The following is a 24,035-nucleotide window of genomic DNA, read 5'->3' as shown; positions in this document are numbered from 1 at the left end:
GTTCAGGTGCTATAGAGTAGGCGTATAGCAAATTTGTCTTGGAGAGAGCTCGGGAATGAGCAAAGAACAGAGGAGTGTGTAAACCAGGTACATGAGTGCCTTCTGGGACCCTCCCCTACACAACCAGGTAGACACATGCTAAGACATCAAGATACTTGAAAGGATCAACAGGATAGAAGACAGAAAGGAGCAAAGCAGAAATAAGTTTAGAGTTAAGTATGGAGTATTTATTAGATTCTATGCTATCATTTCCTGTATTAATGAAATATGAGGAAAGACCACTTAACAGGAGAAATTATGTATTTCTTCTGGTCTGGTCCTCCAAATAACACTCCTAACCAATTTGATGTAAGTGGGCGTTTCTTCTGGCATCTTCTGGTCTGTTCAGAGCAGAGGGAGTTTTACCACTCTGGGAGCGGGTGGAAGACTTGGAGGCACAAAGCTGGCATAGATGTGATGCTGGAGCCCTTTGCTTGGTCACTGGGCAGAAGGTATGGATGGGTCAGGTAAATGGCTTAGGACTCACCACACATCCTCTATCTCTTACCCTGCCTGCAGGACAGAGAACAGCCAGGGGACTGGACATGTGTTGGTACTTTCTGCTGATGTGGCAGAGAAAACATAGGTACAACCCAGTACTAATCTTTTCTTTCATATTTTTAAGTTGGTCAACTGTGAAACACAAATCCTTTGGGAATCAACCCTCCCTAGTGCTGTGGTCAATGGAAACGGTAATTACTTACGAGGACGGTGGATACCGGCCCTGCTATTCTCCCTGCATGCCTGATGACATGCTGTGGTGGTTTAATCTCCAGTGGATGCCAGCTATCCACCAAGCCACTCTATTACTTCCCTCTTCAGCAGGGAAGGGAGAAAAGTACGATGGAGAAAACAACCCCAAACTTGTGGGTCACAATAAAGGCAGTTTAATAAAGCAAAAGTCCACTTGCAGAAGCAAAGAAAAAGCAAAAGGTTATTCTCCACTTCCCATCAGCAGGTGATGTCCAGCCACTTCCTGGGAAGCAGGGCTGCAGTAAGCATAGCAGTTGCTCTGCAAGACAAACATTGTAAAAAATTAATTCCCCCCACTTCCTCCCCCTATCTCTCAGCTTTTATTGCCGAGCAGATGCCATACAGTATGGAATATCCCTTTGGCCTGCTTGGGCCAGCTGTTCTTGCTCACCTCAGCCTACTGCTGAGGTGGACAGAATGGAGAGACAGCCTTGATGTGTGCTGGAACTGCTCAGCACCAGCCAAAGCACTGGTGCATTACCAACACCTTGCTGGCTACCAGTACAGAGCACAGAACCATGAGGACCACTGTGGGGAGAGTTAAGTCCATATCAAACAGGTACAATACACATGTCTAGAACGCGGAGTCAATAGTGACAGGAAGGAGTTCCCTAAGCTGGCAGGGCTCCAGATGACCTCTTTGGCTGTGCCCTGGACAAATATTTCCATGAGAGATCATGAAGAATGCTTGTGGGCTGCTGTTACAGGTAGGAAACCTGAGGGAGACTTTGAAAGCAGAGGGGTCATGCAAGCAGAGAGATGACAAGAGGAATGACGCAAAGTTTGCAAAGGAAAGGTGAGGAGAGAGTTGCCAGAGAACTGGAAAACAAATGCCAGAAAAAGAATATAGGATGAGGAAAGGAAAGAAGGAAGGTTAGAAGCAACTGAACAGATGGCACAAAATAGAGAAAAAATATGTTTATATAAAAAGGGACAGACTAGAAGAGCAAGAGGTCTTGGCGTTTGTATGTGCATTACTGTGGAGATCGCTGATAGCATGGGAAAATGGAAATAACTGTTGAGACCAGTATCTCACATAGCATTTCACAGCCAGTCCTCCATACTGTTTGTATTTAAGATTCTTCAGTATCACTTCCCAGCAGCTGTGCCCACATCCCTGCTGTAGCATGATGATTTACAAAGAAAAGATTGATGCTGCAAGAGATAAGAACAGAAGAATCAAGCTACAGTAAAGAGTCTGTTGCTGTTGTATCCCCAGCATGGTCTTCTATTGTGGCTTGATTCCTGCAGACCATGACAGACACAGTCACATCAAGCCAATATGACTACAGCTTGCATGGAGTGTCTGGCTGGGTTTTTGCTTTCACCACAAATGGAGGCAATCTGGAACTGGCACTATGAAATGACCATAAAAATTATAGACAGACAAGTAACAAAATATTACCATGTTTCTCCTTTTTCCTGAGCTTGTAAGAATTCACACTGCTAGGAAACACTAAAAAAACCAAAAAACCTAACCAAAACATTTGTTGCTTTTTCAAGTAGAAGTAAAAAAACCATATTGATTGCTGGGTGTCAACACCATCTTGGTTCAGGTCACAGCTGTGCTCACTGGTTCCTTGTGAAACCCACTGTTTGTTGTTTCAGGTAGTTCCTGTTACATTACTTCCTACAACATACCATTCACATCATGGTTTATGTTCCTCCAAGGTTAAAACTCCTTGAGGTACGCACTGGATCTTCCCATCCTCCCACATTACCCACTGAGTACATACAGGTCATTGAGAAAAAACAATATCCTGAATGGGCTTACCTTTTCCTAAGGAGGAAGAACACATACCACCTTACCCAGCCACTTCTCTATGTGCACTATGGGGACCTTATCTCTTCCGACAGTATGCAGGGCCTTTGGGCAGGACCAGGACGGTTAGAGAATCCTCTGTTTGCCAAGTGGCTTCTGCTAAATTTAAATCCCAGTACTTCCATGCCCCAATGTTAAGCATTATGTTGCTTAATTTTTCTGTAGGCTTCTGAGGTGATGGGGATGTGATATACCCAATCAATGCCATATTTCTCAGCCAAGGAGTCTACGAGGCTATTTCAGCAATGAGTCCCATTTTCTACCTAAACTATTTCTGGGGTACCATATTCCCATAAAACTTGCCTTTCAAAGTGCAAAGGGGTGTTTTGGGCAGTGTCATGTTTTCAGGTATTTCCAACCAGCTGGTAGTTGTTTCCACCATAGTGAGTAGGTAATACTTTTCTTGGTGAGTTTGTGACACTGGCCAAACATAGTCGATTCGTCAAGTCAAACCATATCAAAAAATGAGCCACTTTACTCACATGGCTTAACCAACTGTGGCAAAATTTTCACATTCATGGGCGACCTGTGTGATGGTCACCATGGTCAGCTCCACCCCTTGATCACAAGCCCATCCATAAGTTGCAACTCTCCCTAGATGTGTCAATGTTTAATGACCCCACTGAGCTACAAACAGATGGCCCTTATGCTGCCAGACCACACCCACCTGAGCCACTTCAATTTGGGCAGCCTTGATCACCTGCTCGTTGCTTCAGTGTTCTTAGTGGCCTAATTCTTGGGCATATGAGCATTTACAAGACATACCTTTACAGTAATGTTTTCTAACCGAGCATCAATGTCTGGCCACAATGCAGCAGCTTGTGTAGGTTTATCTCTGCACTGCTAATTGGGCAGCTGCCACTACTGTAGCCACTCCCATGGGGCATTTGCCATCATCCATGGCTCAGTATAGAGATAGAGCATTGACAATTTTTCTCATTCAGTGGTCTCTAGGGTCCGTTTGATGGCTTTCACTTCTGCAAACTGACTTGACTCACCTTCTTCAGCAACTTTTGTGGGATTCCACACAGTAGCTTTCCATCGCTGGTGGTTTCCTACAACACGATAGGATCCACCAGTAAACAGAGGATAATGCCTTTCATCTTCTGATAGCTTCTATGGTGATGCTTCTCGGGCATGAGTCACCTCCTCAGACAATGTTCCAAAATCTCTGTCTTCCAGCCAGTCCATGATCTCTTCCAAGATTCCTTGGTGTTTGGGGTTCTCCATTTGAGTCTGCTGAGTGATCAGTGCTAGCCACTTACTCCGTGTTGCACTGGTTGTGTGATTTGTAGGGAATATTTCTTTTGATCATCCAGTATAGTACAGACTAGGGAGGTGCCAAAGGTAGCTGTGCTTCTGTAATAACTTCTGAAGCATCTTAAACCTCCTTATATGCTGCTGGTATCTCTTTTGTAGATGCTTGTGCCAGTGCTGCTCAGCAGTAGCCAAAATGTTGGTGTGTTCCAACTGCAAATGCAAAGCTCAGCACTATGAGGGCTGCTGTAGGGAAAGCTAATGCCAGCCCAGCCAGAACCAATGTTTCTTAAGCTAGAGAAGGACATCATGTGAGAGTATAGTCAGGAACTATCTTGTTGAACCAGACGGCAGTGGGAACCCTCTCCTGAACTCACACTGCCTGGGAGGAAGCATAGCCTCCTACACACGGACTATACACTGCTTCACCAGAGGCAACTCCATTCACACACTCTGTGAGAGACAAGAAAAGGTAAAGGTAGGCAAAATAAACATGACCAGGTAGAAAATTTGGTTGCTGCTTAAAAAAAAAAATGCCTTTACAAAGAAGACTTCCAAACCAAAGAAACTCAGTAGAAGTAAACAGGAAATGAGATATCTGAAAAGTAGGAAGAGACTAACAAGTTCAACCAGACTCATATATAGCATTAGCCAATGCTTTAAAACAAGCAGTGAGGAATGATTTATGTGTACCAGAGCCATGAATGGAATTCAACCAGATCTCCCTTGGCTATAACTGGCATTTCAACAACTTGTCCTTAGAATAATACTTGGTTGTAGATACTTTTAGATGTCCTAATATCAAAATTCATCCCCCCTAGGGCATCCACAGCTATGCTAATAGTTCTGTTTCATTGTCAAGACATAATGAAGGCAAGTTGTCTCATTTTTTGTAGCGTTCCTTGTTGAAAAGCTGCATCGGCATATATGGCATGCTCATACTATATGGTCCTTTGGACTGGAAAACGCACAGAGACAGAAGTAGGGTCTAGAAAAAGTTGACAACTTACAGAAACAAAAGTTGCAGGTGCACCAGAAATGCCAAGAATAAAGGTGTGCACTGCTTGTAACTATGTAAACCTTTGCTCAAACAAACTGTACAAGAAAACTTGAGATTCACATTCTCTAAAATAGGTCTAAGCAGGTTCAGCCTTTTTTCCTAGTCTCTCAATCACATTTTATAGCCCCAGTTCAATTTTGTATCACTGTAGTTATATTAGTTTAAAATTATTTTGGACGTATTCTATGAGCTAACATCGTGTTTTAATTACAGAGCAGACATCCTCAAAGTTTAATAATGTTCACAGCAAGATTCAACGATTTCTGGACCAAATAACAAATAAAGTGTTGAAAAAGGTATTTTATTTATTAGTTAGGTACAGTGAAGCACACCCAACTGTCATTCTTTAGTATGTTCAGTTTTCCATGAAAAAAGTTGAGAAGTGAGAGTTCACATATTAAAAAATGAAAAATTCTTTCAGGTTAATTAGGAACTGACAGAAATGTCATCAAGTTTGTGATAAATGCTGCCATTTGGGATATTTGGGACAATGGGAAAGTAGCTGAATCCAGTGCTACCCAGTGCCAAATGGCTCATCAAAATTCCTGTTCCTAAGGTACTCTTCTGAATGGAAAGCTGTTCTTAGCTGATCTGTGGTCTGAAGAGAAAAGAAGATGACTGAAAGTAGCACTGAAACTGATAACATATAACAAAACAACAATATGTCTGCAGTTGGCTTTGACCCTTGCCCCCAGGAAAAGGAAGAAAAAGTGTGATTCAGGGTATTGCTCTAAACATTATTCTAAGGGCTATTAAAGCCTTACTACACGAAACCTTGAAATTAGCCCCAAAAGCCTTTCATGCAAGATTGTAGATTAGTCAAAAAAAAGAAAGAAAGAAAAATGGTAAGCAGGCCAGCATTGAATTCCTGCTAAAACCTGATGCAGGCAGAGCCATTTCCCCTCCTGCTTTGCTTAGACAGTTTGGATCTCACAGGTGTTTTCCATGTGCTCCTACCAACACACTGGCAGGAGCAGGTGCAGGCTCTGGACATGCTGGCTGGTGATGGGGGCTCTGACAGAGCGGCCCCAGGGAAGTGAGTCATCCGCACCCCGACAAAACCAAAAGCAAAACCATCCACTTCCCAAAAGGAGCCCTCAAGAAGTGATGGAAAGCCAGTCTAAATGCTTGCTTTGCTGCAAGCACTGACCACTGAGTAGGAAATTCTGCAGTGATGTTCACAGGATCAGAGAGCAAGAAAACCTGATGTTCTGATGCTGTGGCCAGGATAGATATGTGGGACAGCAGTAATCCTGAGTCATGGTCTTTACACCGAATACAGTGAGGGTATGTATCATAACAAGAGTCTGTGGCCTGGCTGTCTCAAACCACTGAGCTGTAGCAGACAATAATGAGCCTACTTGGTTCTTTCAAAGATGACATCCAGAAGAGGCATGTCATCTGCTTGCCTTTTCTAAAGAATATTTTCCAGGAACAAATTAGAATCTTTGACTCTTCCCATGAAAAAATGAAGAGTTGCAGAAACCAAAGTACATAATTTTTCTCTCTCTCTTTTTTTTTCCTGTCTTTTTTTTCCAGAGAAGAAAAGATGTTTGATACTCTCCAACTCATTTGCATGATTTGGTGGTGTATGATGCTATTTCATCCTGTGCATGCTGACATCCAGTGTACAGAGTGTAAGTACATTTTTGCAGATATAAGCTGAGAAACAGGGTTTAATTCTTCATTTTGCAGAGATATTTGCAATTAATCTGCCAGCAGCTGTCATCTTAAACCTGTCAGATCATAGAATCAGATAAAGGTCTGGGTTGGGAGAGACCCCAAGGATCATACAGTTCCAACCCCCTGTCACAGGCAGGGCCACCAACCTCCAGGCATGTTCTAGACAAGATTGCCCAGAGCCCCATCAAACCTAGTTTTGAACCCCTCCAGGCATGAGGCATCCACCACCTCTCTGGGCAGCCTGTTCCAGCACCACTGATAAAGATGTTAAAGAGCAGTGGTCCCAAAACAGACCCCTGGGGGACACCACTTGTCACCGGCCTCCACCTGGACATAAAGCCATTGACCACCATCCTTTGTCTGCGTCTCTTTAACCAGTTTCTTATCCACTGGATGGTCCACCCATCAAATCCATGTCTCTCCAATTTAGAGATAAGGGTGTGGTGGGGGACCATGTAAAAGGCCATGCACAAGTCCAGGTAGATGACATCAGTTGCCTTCCCTTTATCCACCAACGGATACTTTCCCCTGCATCCAACCAAAACCAATAGCATACCCTTACTGAACTTACTGTGTAACACTTTCAGCGGAGCCACATGAATCACCTTTTACGAACGTGAAAATGAATTGGAAAAAAATGGAACTCTCCTGGGAGAGCAGCAAGAATTTCCCTAAATACATATGTTTCATCAAGAACAGCAAAATGGAAATCCTCGAGGAAGAGGTAAAATTGCTTTTATTTGAGACAAATAATTGCACCTTGTTCTTTACCTTTCACTCACCTTTAAAAATTGCAGGTAAAATCCGTGATAACAGTCTACAGCTTGATCTGTCAGGGGCTGTGGAAAGCTTTTGCCATTGCCAGGGTGTATTTTCTGCAGGAGGAGTATCCTCTGCATGCCACAGAACTGAAGTTCTGGCACCAAAGTGAAAGGGAGGTGATAGGTTGAACTATAGCTACATTGAATCATCAAGTGGGATGTAGAGGCTGAAAAAGGGGTCTGGGAGACCGAGGCTCCTAGAGAACTTAGAGAGATGGAGCAAAATACCCTTCAAAGAAAAAGCATCATGGATTTTCTTTATCTCTTCACTTGTTTCCCAGAAAATTGGGTCATGCCTGTAGCAAAGGTTGTTATAAACATGCATTATCCACAGAGAAAGGTAGGAAGCTTCACAGAAAGAGACATAGAGGTGGCTTATTTAGCCTAGCAAAGCAGCTGCCTTAATTGGAGATGCATATTACAAAAACACATCGAGTCTTTATTGAAAATTGTAAGTACAATGCCACAGACAACTTTCTGACCCCTGAGGAGGTCAGACGAGGACTTTTATTTGCTTAATCCTTTGATTAAATTCCACTAATCCTTTGATTAAATTCCACTGTGGTTCCCCCTATGTTAGCCATCCTCTGTTAGGCTGTTGGGGTACTATTGGCCTTCTCTAATAGTAGCACACTCGTGCAGCATCCAACTCCTAAGTGGCAAAGCTGGTTTTGTAGTTACAGTTTTGGTCACTCCGCTCTGTTATACATCATCCTTGAGTGCTACAGGACAGAGTTAGCTCTTGAACCTAAAACACATGCATATACACACAAGATTTTGGCCCTACAAATTGAGTTTCTGAGTTGCACTTTCATAGGCCACGTCATCTAGCACCAGCAAGGGGAAAATAGAGAAATAAACCATCAAATTGTTCTCTTTTCAGGCAAATAGTACTCTATGCAAGTTTCCAAAGAAACAAGACCTGCCTCTGCACAAAGGGGTGTTGTTTATCATTGAAGTGCCAAACACAAACATCTCAAAAACCTGCAGATTCATCCCTGGAGGTAATGTCTGTGCTCGGGGTGAGGTTTTCACCATGTGCAATCTTTTGAAGGTAAATGCTGCCTTAGCAAACAATTCCTCACACGGCAGGTAACCACTTTATTTTCCATTCAAAATGCTTTTTGTTGAAGAGCTAAAATTATTTGTTCTGTAATGAACGTTTCCACCATTCTGCAAGAGATGCATTATGACAAATGTATCAGTAATTGCAATGTTCTCTTCCATACCAGGGCTCCAAAATGCTACTAAATCACAGTAGTTTAAGGGTGGATTCACCCAACTCCTCAGGCTGTTAGCAAATTAAGCTGTTAACACACATTTCTCTCTGAAATTCTTTTCTGCTGGGCTGTGGGTGAGTCTGTCAGCAGCCAGAGCACAGAGCAATGGAAACCATAAAATGGGAGGAGGAGAAGAGAGGAAAGGAAATGCTGATGATTGACAGCAGCTAGGGGAAACTGAACACATCAATCTTCTGGTCTGGATGCAGTCACACTGAAACACAGACACAGACACACACAGGTTCCCTCAGCTGTTGTGCAATCACCGAGCTGGGGCCGCTGCTGTTGAACATCTTTATCAATGACAGAATTGAGTGCACCCTCAGCAAGCTTGCGGATGACACCAAGCTGAGTGGTGTGATTGATACAACAGAAGGAAAGGAAGCCATCCAGAGGGATCTTGACAGGCTGGAAAGGTTGGCCTGGTGAACCTAATGAGGTTCAACACTGCTAAGTGTCAGGTCTTGCACTTTGGCTGGAAGAATCCTAGACATAAATACAGACTGGGAGAAGAGTTCCTTAAGAGTAGCCCTGCTGAGAAGGACCTGGGTGTCATGCTGGATGAGAAACTTAACATGAGCCATCAGTGTGCTCTTGCAGCTCAGAAGGCCAATCCTATCCTGGGCTCCATCAGAAGAGGGGTGGCCAGCAGGGACAGGGAGGTGATTGTCCCTCTCTACTCTGCCCTCGTGAGGCCCCATTGGGAGTCCTGTGTCCAGATCTGGGGCCCACAATACAAGAAAGATGTAGAACTGTTGGAGAGGGTTCAGAGGGAGGGACACAAAGATGATTAGAGGGCTGGAGCACCTGCCCTACAAAGAGAGGCTGAGGGAGCTGGGCTTGTTCAGCCTAGAGAAGAGAAGGCTGCAGGGGGACCTCATTGCGACCTTCCAGTACCTGAAGGGAGCACACAAACAGAAGGGGAATCAACTTTTTAAAAGGATAGATAATGGCAAGGCAAGGGTGAACGGACTAAAGCTAAAGGAGGGGAGGTTTAGGTTAGATACTAGGGGGAAGCTTTTTACAGAGAGAGTGGTGAGGTGCTGGAACAGGCTGCCCAGAGAGGTGGTGGATGCCCTTTCCTGGAGGTATTTAAGGCCAGGTTGGATGGGGCCCTGGGCAACCTTGTGTAGATCCAGGCCTGGAGGTTGGTGGCCCTGTTTATGGCAGGGGGTTGGAACTGTATGATCCTTGGGATCCCTTCCAACCCAGACCATTCTATGATTCACAAAGATAGCCTGAGCCTAAGCCGTGTGGGAGGTAATCAAAGTGGGATTGATGCACATCTGTGTTTCATAATTCCAAACTTGAGGCTTTTATGGCCCATTTTCCCCTTTTATCTGAACTCACAGTTCTCCACTAAAATTCTTCAGTCACAGTGCTCCTGCAGCCCTGTGTAACTGGAGTATTTCAGACTTGACGGAGGTGATGAGATTAGGAGTTTGCTTATATCCAAGCAGAGTACTCCCTACTCACCTCTTCCTCGGGGCTCAACAGAGGAAGCACTCTCATGGTGACCCTCAAAACACAAGCCAGGACACTATGCCTTCTAAAGCCTCTTGCTTTTGATGTTCCCCCCCCAGCTGGCCTTAGCCTCCAAGCATGCAAGTTCCCTGGGGAATTCCCCCTGCTTCAACAAGTGCGCCCTGAGTCCTGGGTGCTGGAGGGGGCTGGGGGCAGCAGCAGAGGAAGCCTTCACCCTTTCACTGAAGTTGGGGCACACCACAGAATGAAGCAGAAAATCGGCTGAAGGGGAAAAGAGAAGGAGGCTGAGCGTGCCTGCACAGCCCAGCCACGAGGGAGTTTCCAAGGAAATGAAGTTCCCGCTTCAATGGGCTCCAGAAAAGGAAGAGATCAAGTCTCTGTCCCCACATCAGGGTGGACAGCTCTACCTAGGAAGCTATTTGAATAAGAGGGCCCACCTTACTTTTCAAAGTCCCAGCTTTTTAAATGTGGGCAAGCACTTTCAGGATTCTTAAACATTAGTTTCAAAAAGAGAAATACTTCTCTGAGTCACTTCAAGGATGGTGTTGAAAGGCAATGTGCCTTCCTTTACCTGTGTGAATGCTCCACTCACTTCCAGGTTTCAAGGTTCAGAGGTGGTCAAAACAGGGTGAGAGTCCGTCTTTCTCTCAGCTGTCATGCCTAACCCAACCAATAACCAGCTGGAGTTGCAAGTGTCTCACATATCTAAGCATGTGCCAAGATCCCCCAGCTTGGAGCAGGCACACAGTTCTTCCTCATCACAGATATTCCTGTGTTTGCAGGTGCGACTGGGTCGGCCGTTGAAAATTTCTCCTGTGTGATTTATAACGTTTCCTTCATGAACTGCACTTGGCAGGCAGGCTGGGATGCTCCAGAAGATACCCAATATTTTCTCTACTGGAAGCAATGGAGGTAAGCAGGCTTGAGCTCAGAGAAGTCTGAATTCACATTTAACAGACCACTTTGCCCACATTTAACTAAAATGCAATGCTACCTACAGTAACGTCAATGAGATGGAATGTGAGCTTTACATTAAAGATGAAAATGGCAGAAACACGGGATGCAGATTCCAAAACGTGATGATAGGGGATACGAAGGATAGCACTTACTTCTTGGTGAATGGGTCTAGCAATGACTCCCCGATCCAGTTCTATGATGACTACATTGAACTGTATAAATTTGGTGAGTATTTTCCTTTTCTTAATGCTTTATAAAATTAGGAAGTGTGGAATCTTTCTCCAAAGAGAAAAGAATAATAAAACAAAGTCTGTAGCCGTCACAATATTTTTCACTGCAAGACAGATTTTGCTAACAGAAATAATTCCAAAAAATAACTTAAATTAGTAGAGGCAGCCTGCAATAATGGCTTGGAGAAGTGGTGTGAACATATCCGTGGAATCCAAGTGATAAGACACAGTGGCTAGACTTTCAAGGCCAGCTTTACAATGGGCTTCTCATCATCCCCTAATTCCACACCTCTCTGATAACCACAAGTGCTACCTGTCCCGAAACCAGAAGGAGGGTTCAACTTCCAAATTAAAACCATGTTAGTTAACTATGTGGTGACCTATGTGTGAGCTAACTGTTTAAGCGCTGATAGAGATCCAGAATGAGATTCAGTTACCTAAAAACAAGCCTCTAGTGCCTTTTGAGACACCCTCAGACCTTTCAGGCATTCATAAGGCTTGCAGATGTGGCCTAGGTCCTGTGAGAGATCAGGGTCCTCCTGGGTGTCCTCCATGGACTGTGACGCACAGCACAGGACTGACTCCTGCCTACAGCTGATGCAGCTGTAGCCCAAAGCTATTCAGGTGAGCATGCCTGCTCCGTGGTACACCAGATGACTTTGCAGTCATGGGCTCTTCTGACATGTCCTCCACTGACTGTAGTGATTAGGCACCTGGGTGGCACCTAGTCAACTATATTGTAGGCACACAAATTCAGATGAATTGACCTCCTACCTGAACACTACCGCAGCACAAAGAATTCCATCTTTTCTCCTGTGAGGATTGTCATTGTCAGGATGAAAATTAAATGCAGAAGAAAACAGCGCACTGGTGATTGTACTACTGAATCACACAAGTTCCCTCATGCATGAACTACAGCTACTGCAGCTGTCCAACAACTGAAATTACCTATCCCAAAGGTTTGCTACTGTATTTTACTCCTCCTTACTAGAGAACATTTAACATCAGCAACACACAGTTGTACGCCAGGTGCCTCAACTGCACGGGTATTTTGCTGCGAACACGTGAGCTGCAGCTGGTTAATGACTATGTCTACATTAAATTTATTTCCAGAAATACTCACCCCTCCAATAAATCTCACTGTCAATTGTACCGGAGGTTTGGACGGTTGCATAATCACATGGAATCCACCCGTTACGAGTCATGTGACAAACAAGGATTGTTTTGAATATGAAATTATTATACAAAATAAGGTAAAAGCAATTTCTTCTTATGTGGAATTGTACCTATGTACATGCATATCTAGAACTTCTGTTTCCTTTGTTTATTAACTCTTCTCTCGTAGACTGTGGTGTTCTCGCACTCCAGCTCTGATGAACCTGCATCCCACTGCTCATGACCTTATTTTGAACTAATCAGATGTGCAAAGCACAAAAGCAGAGGAGAGCAGGGAACTGCCATGAGGGGTTCCCGACCAAAGACTGGGAGAGGCCCTGAGATGCTTTTCTGCATGAGCATGTCTCTCAGGAGGCAGCTGCGGCATGACAGCTTGTGACCTGCAATGGGGCTGTTGCCTTGGTGGCAGCCTCCAGCACAGGCCATGGTCACTCATGCTCATCCTGCTTCCCTGGGCAGGAAAATTCTTTGAGCCTATGAGGGTGACAATGAGGCAAGAAATAGAGCTCTTCCTCCCTATCCCTGGGATACCTATTTCACCATTACACGATTTCCACACGTGGATAACATCTGCAGTACGACAAGTTAGGCCGCACTCCTGTCATGGTTCAAACCCAGGCAGCAGCTCAGCCCCACACAGCCACTTGCTCACTCCATGCCATGGTGGGATGGGGGCAATAATCAGCAGGGTAACAGTGAGAAGACTCATGAGTTGAGGTAAAGACAGTTTAATAGGCAAAACAAAAGCTGTGTGCACAAGCAAATCAAAACAAGTAATTCATTCACCGCTTCCCATGGGCAGGTAGGTGTTGAGCCGTCTCCAGGAGAGAAGGGCTCCATCACACAAAATGGCTACTTGGGAAGATAAACACCATCAATCCAAACATCCCCCCCGTTCCTTTTTCTTCCCCCAGCTTTATATGCTGAGCATGATATCATATGGCACAGAATATCCCTTTGGCCAGTTGGGGTCAGCTGTCCTGGCTGTGTCCCCTTCCAACTCCCTGTGCACCCCCAGCCTCCTTGCTGGTGGGGTGGGGTGAGAAGCAGGGAAGTTCTTGGCTCTGTGTAAGCGCTGCTCAGCAGTAACAAAACCATCTCTGTATTATCAATGCTGTTTTCAGTACAGCCCCAAAACACAGCCTCGTACCAGCTACTGTGAAGAAAATCAACTCTATCCCAGCCAAAACCAGCACATCTGCCCACCCCTTTTCCAGACCACCACTCAGAAGCTTAGTATAGTGGCAGATCCTCAGGCATTTGTAGCACAAGACAGGAAAGCCCAACTAAGGATTAAATATAAACATAGAACTGGAATAAAGCAATACATCCTTAACACTCAATTTATTCAAAAGAAGGCCTGCAGTTTGCATGCTGTTTGGCTTGTCTGCATGGTATCTACCTTGCTAGCTATTTCAGGCAGCAACAGTTTTCCAGCTGGCTGGTATACTTTGACAGTAAGGTAATACTTAAATTTTTTTACATAATAATATAGCTTGCACATTGTGACTAAAGTAATATTATCAAAATGTGGGGTTTTTGAAAGACATATACGTTACCTCTTCTTTCCCATGCTGCAGTCAGAATGGCTAGGATTCAGTAGCTTCCTACATTTGGGTGTGACATTCATGTCACAGAGTGAGACACCTTCATGTAGGTGTCTGCAAAGGAGCACAAATACTACGTAAGAGTCAGTGTGCGTCTAGGTCCCCGTGCAGCTGAGCCCTAGATGTGCACCAGTAGGTGCCTCTTGCCCCTGAAGGTGCTCTAGGCACTGGAGGCACCATAGGTACTTTTATGGAGATGGCAGTGGTAACTCACACCTTTTGGGACAAGCTGCCAGAGGTCTGGCAGGATACCCCAGTGCCACTAAAATGGCACTGTGCACCTAAAGTTTAAGCAAATCATTTGCACCCTCCCCGTTCACAGCGTAGGCTGATGACTTCCATCACGTCCTAAGTCAAAGGAGTTCAGCTGACAATGACTCGTGGAAAATACCAGTATAGTTTACAGAGCAATGTGTGTCTGTTTTCTGAAATGAGACACTCCTTCCAATAATGTCTTGCTGAGATTTCCATAATGCCAGTTATCCTTCTGACATTACATGTGATAGATGTTTCCAGGACCTCAGCTTTTCAATGTTCTCTGGGATCCTTGCTAAAATCACTGCAGTTGATTTTGTTAGCTCACTTTTTTTAACTCACCATTTTTTAAAAATGATCACATTCTTTGATCCAGGTCGGTGCTTGATTCTTGTTAATCAAATTTTGATTGCATGGGATGTGTATGCAGGTCTTCAAAGGACTTTGGAAAAAGCCCTGGAGTATGGATCACTCAGATGTCTACAGACAATTTGACTGGAAGGAGAATAAATTTCCTGTTCAGATCAGTTTTCTGCCAAAAAGTTGTGACATCACAGCTTTCTGATCTGCTCTGTTTGGAGGATGCAATTTTGGCTAGCTCAGGCTGGAGAAAAGAAGGCGCCAGGGAGGCCTTACTGCAGCCTCCCAGTACCTGAAGAGGCCCACAGAAAAGATAGAGAGGGACTGTCCATCAGGGAGTGCAGTGATAGGACAAGGGGCAATGGCTTTAAACTAACCGAGGGTAGGTTTAGACCAGACATTAGGAAGAAATTCTTCCCTGTGAGGGTGCTGAGGCCCTGGCACAGGCTGCCCAGAGGACCTGTGGCTGCCCCCTCCCTGGCAGTGTCCAAGGCCAGGTTGGATGGGGCTTTAGGCAACCTGGGCTAGTTAGTGGAGGGTGTCCCTGCCTGTGGCAGTGGGATTCGGACTAGATGGTCTTTGAGATCCTTTTCAACCCAAAGCAGACTGTGCTTCTGTGATGTGATTGCTTGTGTAATTTTGATATACTTCTCCTGGATGAGAATGCACAGTGCACATATGTCCTTAGAGGCAAATATAACTTCTCACAACCACTGATAAATAATCATTTTTTCCTTCCTTTTCTAAATTTAAATGGAGGGAGCCAAAACTCTGAATAAAGAATTATATTATGGGACATTACTGGAACAGGATAGCCAATTGATTTTTCATTTTAGAATTGCTTATGATCTTTATAAGCCAGAAAATGACAACAAAAGGGGGAGAAATGTTTGATTATTTGACATGAAAGCAACAATAATGAAGATTTATCTCTGGTTTTCAGGATGAGAAAATTGAAAATGAGAAGAAGTATCCTATAGTAAGTATTCCTGTCCTATACAAATTTGTGCTTTTGCAGACATAAGCGTACAAATGCCTTTATACAGAATACAATTACTTCTAGACCTATAGTTTCTGTATCAATATAGCAATGAGAATTCAGGAGGGCATGTTCCTGTGGTATATTTATGTGTAAACTTGATATATATCCCTTTTGCTGAGGTACCTTACACTGGCAGAATTTCCCATGCATTTCACAAAGCTTCATACTTATTATATATCACACAAATAGACTGGGATTTTGATTAAGACAGATGTGACCTTTTGCTTAATATAAATTGGAAACAATCCCCTTCTCATATCTGCTGGTGAAAGAATGACACTGTAGCTTGGGAGAGCTAGACAAAGGGAATGCTGAGATCTTTGATGATTCGATGATTCTATGATCTTCAAAACCTGTGGAAGTTAACACACAGCGTCAGTCTTCCCCTTGAAACTGCGTGGTCCTCTCAGCCCTGGAAGCACCTTAAACTTGGAAGATTCCAGATTTTGTATAAAGTACCATGAGGCCAGACGATACTTATCTACTACAGAATCATCTCAAAAACATCTAGTCTGTTTGACACACATCATCCAGGGAATACTCTTTCTGGGATTAATCCCTGTAAAGTTTGTAAAGTGAATTTACAGGGTGCTTCTGAAGTTTCGGCTTCCCATCCTGTTTTTAGGATCTGTATACAAGGACATGAAAAACATGTCCTCAAAGCATAATAAATTAAAGACCAAATAAACTTCAAAATCCAACTTTAAACTTCAAAACCCAGAAAGACTGGTGGCAGGATGAACTAATTTATCACAGGTTTAAATTTAGGGTGAAGAATGTTTAGCTACTACATACCTACAAATATCATACAAATTGCTTTTTTGTAGAAATGGTATTGGGAAATTAGCCCCCAAAATTTTATTAATATCAGTTAATAAAGTTAAATGCACAGTCTGATTGCTTTGATTCTAGGTACAAGAGAGGAAATACAAATTCCAAAATTACAATGAGAAAAAAAAATACATTCTGAAAATCAGAGCACGTGGAAGAAGCTGTTTAGTAAGCAAAATGTGGGGGGAATGGAGTGAACCCATTGAGTTCGGTAAGACATAAAATATGATTTTAATATTCAATATTATCATGTTTTCCTCCCTTTCTCCTTCACACTCAGGTGTGAATACATTCTTAGCTCTTACCCAGTGACAAGGAAGGAACATGGTGGAAGTTACTGATGTGGAGCACATGCTCCAGTGCTCTGGCAATGGAGGCTGATATGAGCCTTTGCTTAATTGGGATTGGGAAAGCAGCAGTTTGTAAGATGCCTGGGCTACAAAAACAGGTTGAGACAGACTCAGTCATGTCTTTGGTCCAGAGTGCTGAGGCTGTTTTAGGTTTGTGTGGCAAGGTTATGTTAGTGAGGGGAGCCTCAGGGGTGGCTTCTGTGAGAAGCTGCTAGAAGCTTCCCCTAGGCCTGACAGAGCCAAGGGCAGCCAGCTCCAAGATAGACCCACCACTGACCAAGCCCATCAGCGACAGTGGAAGTGCCTCTAGAGTAACGTATTCAAGAAGGAAACAAAACCTAGGGGCAGCTTTTTGCAGCCAGAGAGAGGATTGGGAAGATGTGAGAGACTTTGAAGACACCAAGGTCAGTGAAGGACGGGCGATGGGGAAGAAGGTGCTTCAGACACTGGAGCTGAGGTTCCCCTGCAGCCTGTGGAGGACCCCACGCCGCAGGACTTGGACCTGGTGAGAAGCCCATGCTGGAGCAGGCTCCTGACAGATCCTGCAGCCTGGGGAGAGAGAGGCCCACACCAGAGCAGGTTTTCTGGGGGGAATCATGACCTCATGGGGGACCCACACTGGAGCAGTCTGGTCCTCAAGTTCTGCAACCCAAGGAGGAGACCCATGCTGGAGCAGTTTGTGAAGAACTGCAGTCTGTGGGAAGGCCTCATGCTGGAGAAGTTTGTGGAGGACTGTCTCCTGTGGGTGGGACCCCAGGCTGGAGGAGAGGAAGGGTGTGAGTGGACCTCCCCCTGAGGAGGAAGGTGCGGGTGAGAAAACTGTGATGAACTGACCCCACCCCCTATTCTCTGTCCCCTGTGCTGCTTGGCAGGAGGAGATAGATCAGCAGTGAAGTTAAGCCTGGGAAGAAGGAAAGGCTGAGGGCAGGTGTTTTGAGATTTGGTTTTATTTCTCATTATCCTACTCTGCTTTGCTTGCATAATAAATTAGATTAATTTTTTTCTAAGTTGAGCCTGTTTTGCCCATGACAATACTTGATGAATGATCTCTCCTTGTCCTTAACTCAACCCGTAAACCTTTCATTACACCTTCTCTCCCCTGTCTAGCTGAGGAGAGGAATGGCAAAGTGGCTTTGGTGGGCACCTGGCCTCCAGCCAGGGTCAATCCACCACAGGCTGCCTTTCAGTTCTTTTAAGTTTTTGCCAGGTATATAATCTCTTTCCTTTTGCATCTTCCTCTCCACCCCTTCCTCAACACTCTCTTTACAGAGAGTGTTCCACCACATTTTACTCTGTTATTCATCCTGTGACTCCATTTCTCCTTCTGCTTTTCTGGACTTTGGGTTTTTTGGTTTTTGGTTGTTTTTTTTTTTAATTCTCTACATTTCAAGTGTTTGAAATAGATTAAAATGCACCAAGCATACCTGAACCTTTTGAAAATGTTCTGTAAGAGGCCAAGTTGAAGTTCTTCTGGCTATTCAAGAACTTGGGTGGAATTTGCCTCCGTTGCTGAGAGCCACAAAGACAGCTTTCGTGCACGCAAAGATATTTCTCTCTCTTGGATGTTTCAGGTCAAGGGGAAGATTACATGGCTTTTGTGCTTGTATTTCTGATAGCACTTGGAATAATCTCAGTGGCAGTGCTCCTATTTTGTCTTTGCAAGAGGTAAATCAACCCTACTGAGGTAGAAACTATTGTTACAGTATTTTGTAAGAGAAACATTCCTCCTCTCTCCTGCCCTTCCTACTTACAAACTTAAGTAATCTGGTTATTAATGCCATGCATGGGGTATTATCACCAGTATTGTTGTGCATGACACTTTGGCATGCAAATTCACTACAGCTGAAACAGGGGGAAAGGATGTGAAAGTTAAGTAAGAGACTGATTCCACCAGATCCTGCAGAAACATTTCTGTTCTTACTTTCAAGCATTTAACATACACTTCACTCTGAAGCCACAGGCTTCATACACTACTGGGCAAGAAGGAATCAGGACAAGCCAACTTGTCATTGTTTTGATAAAACTTCTCACTTAGTGATGCAAGAAAGTGATGTAATCTGATTTATTGGAAGTCACTGTTTACTTAAGTATTACTGTCATTCTCATCTCTAAATACATTTTAGTTACCCATGTGGTAAGTGTAACAGTAGTTACCCACCAGCCTACACTCAGAATACTTTCCTTCTCCTGTAGTGATTTGTAGAGCAAGGGCTATTTAACCTTAAAAGTAAAAAAAAAAAAGTGCTTAAAGTATAACAGAAAATGTGTAAATTTTATTACCAGCGTTTTTAATTTCTTCCTGATCCTGTTTTCTGCCCAAAGGTACTGCCGCTCCAAAAGCATATTTTCTCCCATTCCACAACCAAGAGACAAATTTAATCTATCGACTGGTGAAGACACCCAGGTATGCTTTCCTTTCAATCCAGTCAAATTTGTTAGTTGCTAACTATAAATCATGACAGGCCAAAGACTACAATAATTGGCATATAAAGATGAGCATTAAATTTAGTCCATTAAAAGCTAATTATGCTGTTTTGGAATGAGAAATGCTTTGTGCTAGTGCTGAGGCTCATGATTATCCTGTACACATCTGCAGGCTCATTTTAAGACCAGACCTGTCACTTTTACTGTGGCTGGTAATTTCTGCATGTGCCAGTTTTGCTAAATTGCTCTTCATACTTTGAAAATAGCCTAAAGGAGAAAGCATCTACCATTGGGTTATTCAAATACCAGTGATCATAAGACAGCGTGAATATGTATTTTATAAGCCTGACCATTACCCATGTGAAAAAAACCCAACCCCATAGCATTAATCACAAATGGCAGGGCTGGAAAGTCTCATCAGCTTAACCAGCCTTCCTCTTCCCTTCAGCACGGGATTGCTTATGGCAGCTTTGGTGATCTGTGCATATTGCATTCAACTGATATCCTGTAGCATCCCTACACAGCATATTCTAATGACTAATTACCCTTCCTTTTACAAAACTTTTTAAAATTATGTCTTATTTCCCTTAAAATCCATTACCTTTTATCCTTATTCCTTTCCTACTTACACCATCTTACACACTTGCACGCTGTCAACAGCAACTAACCCTTCCAGTCTTTCTTCACATGCCGTGACAACCAGGCTTTGAACCACTCATGCTTCTCTCTGCTTGAGAAGGTGGCTGGGCACTGGCACAGGCTCCCCAGGGAAGGGGTCACAGAACCCAGCCTCAGTTCAAGAGGCGTCTGGACAATGCGCTCAGTCACATGCTCTGACTTGGCCCTGTGTGGAGCCAGGAGTTGGAACTGGGTCCCTTCCCACTCAGGAGATTCTGTGATTGTCAACTGTCCATTTGAAGAGTGGTTTGCTCAGTGAGAGATCAGCTGGCTAAAGCAGAGATGTACTTGTAGTCAATAAATCAGGCCAGTTGTTTACTGTTGACAACCAGCCTTTCCAAAGAGGCTTTCCAAAGACCTTACAGAAATGTTCGTTCTCTGAGCTGGAAAAATGTGTGAATAAAATTGTAGAAACTTAGAAATTTTTAAAAAAGAAGTATATTTACTTATTTTGAGTTCAAAACCATGCTTTTGGAAAGCAGCATTAGAAAACCTATCCATTTTGAGAGGACAAAACACTCTCTCTTTGTGAGAATCTGTGTTTGCCCATTTCCCGGAGACCCTCAAAAACTGCAGACCCTCCAGATCACTTGCATTTACCAAAATTGCAGGGTTCCCAAATTCCTGCACACCAGAATTACCCAAATCCCTCCACCATGGCCCAGAGGCCTTTGGAGATGCAGCTTTGTACCCGGTGGCACAGGCACCACCATGCAGGCAGCAGCTTCTTGGTGATGAACTGTCAGAGCTCAAGTGAAACAGTCAGCTCAGGCGGCCTCACACCTGCCAGCAGGCACTGTGAAGATAAAACTCATCAGTCCCTGATGTTTCTAAACAGTTTCTAGACTCTTCTCAGCCTATTTCAATCTTCTCTCCACACCTGGGTACCTTTAAGGCTGATCAAAGGCTGTAGCTTTTCAAAGCAGGTAATAAACAGGCAAAGAGGTTCTCTCAGGAGAGCTCTCTGTCTCCACCCAACACCAGGATACCATCACTTAGCGTTAGTGCATTTATGAGGTGTTTTGAAACCTGTGATCTCCTCTGCAAATAATGGCTTTTTAAAGCTTCCCTTTCCTTATTTTGTCCCCACTTACTGGATGACCTTCCACATTTTCACATTATTCACCCTGTTTTGCAATACAACTTCTCCTCAGATCGCTGCAAAAACTCACCATTTACAACCCCCACCTTTCTGCACCGATTTTGCCCACCATGGGCAAGATGCTACGAACCAGCTCATTCACTCCCTTGGGCACCGTGCGTTCCTCTAATGCATTTTGGTTTACTCATCTTTGCTTTTCAGTCATCCTCACCCCAAATGCTTTCCTCACCCTTACTCAGAACTAAACTTTTCATACTCTCTTTTCTTTTCCTGAACAAAACAAATGCCAAGAAAGTGCAAAACACACTCTGTGTGTCTTCCTTCCTCACAGAATTGCCAACTGTACAAAACCCCACAGTGCTTCCCAATCTGAGAGATTTCCTAAACAAAGTACCCCACCAAGACATCCCCTCAATATGATAGGAAGCCCATCCCGTTGGGGGTGTGCATGCCCCAGTACATCCCTCCCACTTTTTTTTTAATCAAATTTCTCTCCTCTCCATGTTTTAAGCCCCAAGCCCTGTTATCAGCACTATGGCCTCACCCAGCGACCTGCGCTCTTGTAGAAGTCCAAGTTAACCAACATAAAAGCCTGGAAAACTCAGGCAACGGTCACTGAGTAAACTCCTTGTGTTATCCTAGTTAAGGATGTCCAGTATTTAAATTAACTTTCCTCTGCAGCTGACAAAGAGCTAGCACCAATCATCTATGTTAGAGACCAGACAATCCATAACTGTCCTTAAGCTATGTTCACCTCCTGCTTTGCACGTCTTGTGCGTTAGAATAGTGAGATGGGGTGCCCTCAGCACTGGTGCATCCAACATTCACAGATCTTCTCTCACCATCAACAGCAACTCCGTAGCTCATTGTGTGCTATAGGCTAACTAACCCCTTTCCTTTCTCTTCAGAGCGAGCACTTAAGCCTACCCAAAAAAATCTGCATCGAGGAGGTGACTGTGGTTCAAGAGATGACCTAACTTTCCAAAAAGAAACAACACTTGGATTCCCCAACAGGAAAGGAAATCATGGATCCTGACAACTCAGGAGTACTTCACAGCAGTCTAGAAACTGGTATCATTACCTGTAAAACTGTTTATCCCATCTAAAATGGAAGTTGGGGAGAAAAAGGCAGCTAAGACCAGTGAAATGTGTTTATCTCCCCGTGTTCAAACCCACGATGCCTGGCAGCTAAGCCCCTCTGCAGGCACCTGCTGCGAAGCCCTGCTCAAACCTTGCCGGCGTTTTCGTCGCAATGCGAGGTGGCTTCTCATCCACAACAAACTCGTTATCTTTTCCTGTCTCCAGCGCCATGATGCTTCTTCCCTCAAAACACAGACTCCCTCCAGGATGGTAGGACTGGACAATACCACAGCAGCTAGTTTTCCCAGCTTATCCCTTTTATATTCCCAGAACGTTTCCTGAGGGGGAACCAGGCTATTCGATATGTGTTTGAAATCGCCCTTTAACCTTGTGACCTGATGACCCCCAATCCTTGCAGCACGTAACAAGCTTTATGCTAAAGGACACAGGAAATGACACTTGACAAGTGCCAGGCTGCCAGCCAGCCGCTTCACCAGCTCCACGCTCCCGGTGCAAACGTGAACCTCCCCAGCACTGACCCACACACTGAACTCAGACAGCAGCTCAGTTTTCAGCAACAGCTGTGAGAATCGGAGTAAAACCTGTGAGAAGATCCAGTAACTGCATTTTAAATGTAAAAAGTGCCTCCCCTTGACAACATTTTATTTGTGGCAAAGTCTGTGAGCTTCATTTCCAATGCCTTTCATGTAACACAGGCTTCAGTTGCCAGCATTTCTTTGTACAAGCTCCAAGCATTTCATACAGCATTTCAGTAAGGCAAAAAACCAAATGCTTTTAAAGTCTCATTTATTGTTTGTTTCCTATGTTCCCACGCTGCGTCATCACAGGTTTAGCCATATGCTAAAAGCAGTAGCTGAACAGAGCAGCACATGCTGCACACCCAGCCCAGGCAAACTGCAGCTCTGCTTATGAAAACCACCCACGCTCGCTCCGATTTCCTATGTCACTTGGCTGAAGCCCGGTTCTTGAAGGGAAGGTGGGCAGCTCCAGCACTGGTGATGCTGGGGAGGAAAACCAGAGGTTGGGCACTCAGTGACACTACAGGAGGTACCCACTACCTCTAGGATTTCAAGGCAGATGCAGAAAATAAACTAAGCAATGCATTTGTATAGACCAAAACTCTTCCCCCACCCCACAAAATCAATATAATTACCACTGAAACAGCAGGTTGCTCAGCAAAGTCAACACCAAACGACCTGCCCACACCCTGAGAGCGCTACCATTCACAGCCACGGTTAAGGAATGGCAGTAGGCAGGCCATGTTTGCTTACAGCCCTGTGTGCAAAGCAGCTCTGTCATGTACTTGCATTCACACACTGATGTGAAAGGGAAAAAGTGGTTTGTGCTTGAGAAGGTGGTAATAATCAGCCAAAGCCAAGTGGTTAATTTAAATACTTCATCTTGAACAGCAACCTCAGAAGGAAGGCACACAAAAGAACTCAAGTCAGCTCCATCAGCCTTCACCAACTCATATGACACACCATTTCCTTCTCTAGACCCACACAGAAGAATTCTTAATAACAGTTGGAGGATGAACACCTCATTTTCCTTGACTGGTCCCTCTGCCATGTCTTCACATATCACAGAGTACAAAAGATTATATACATATGAAGAACAGCACACAGGTATTGCATTATCTCACATAGCAGTATGAGAACTTGTTCAGTCTGATCATGGTCTTCTGACATCAGTCAGTTAACACTGAAGGTTGACCTATCTTCA

At 44.2% G+C, this 24,035-nt stretch overlaps 1 protein-coding gene across 1 annotated transcript; it reads left to right on the top strand.

Annotated features, from left to right (window-relative positions):
• Positions 1–6,452: 6,452 nt before the first annotated feature.
• LOC311205395 (granulocyte-macrophage colony-stimulating factor receptor subunit alpha-like) lies at positions 6,453–22,348 on the top strand. The gene is made up of 11 exons (XM_084279804.1): positions 6,453–6,592; positions 7,202–7,338; positions 8,319–8,439; positions 10,983–11,112; positions 11,201–11,382; positions 12,501–12,640; positions 15,729–15,764; positions 16,740–16,869; positions 18,580–18,673; positions 19,331–19,412; positions 22,121–22,348. Exons 1-11 carry the CDS (start codon positions 6,481–6,483, stop codon positions 22,187–22,189), a joined length of 1,233 nt encoding a protein of 410 aa, XP_084135930.1. The 5' UTR covers positions 6,453–6,480; the 3' UTR covers positions 22,190–22,348.
• Positions 22,349–24,035: the final 1,687 nt, after the last annotated feature.

The sequence above is a fragment of the Gallinula chloropus genome, assembly GCF_964237585.1.
Source record: "Gallinula chloropus genome assembly, chromosome: 1".
Lineage (NCBI taxonomy): Eukaryota > Metazoa > Chordata > Aves > Gruiformes > Rallidae > Gallinula > Gallinula chloropus.
This window is presented reverse-complemented; position numbering and strand designations above follow the sequence as displayed.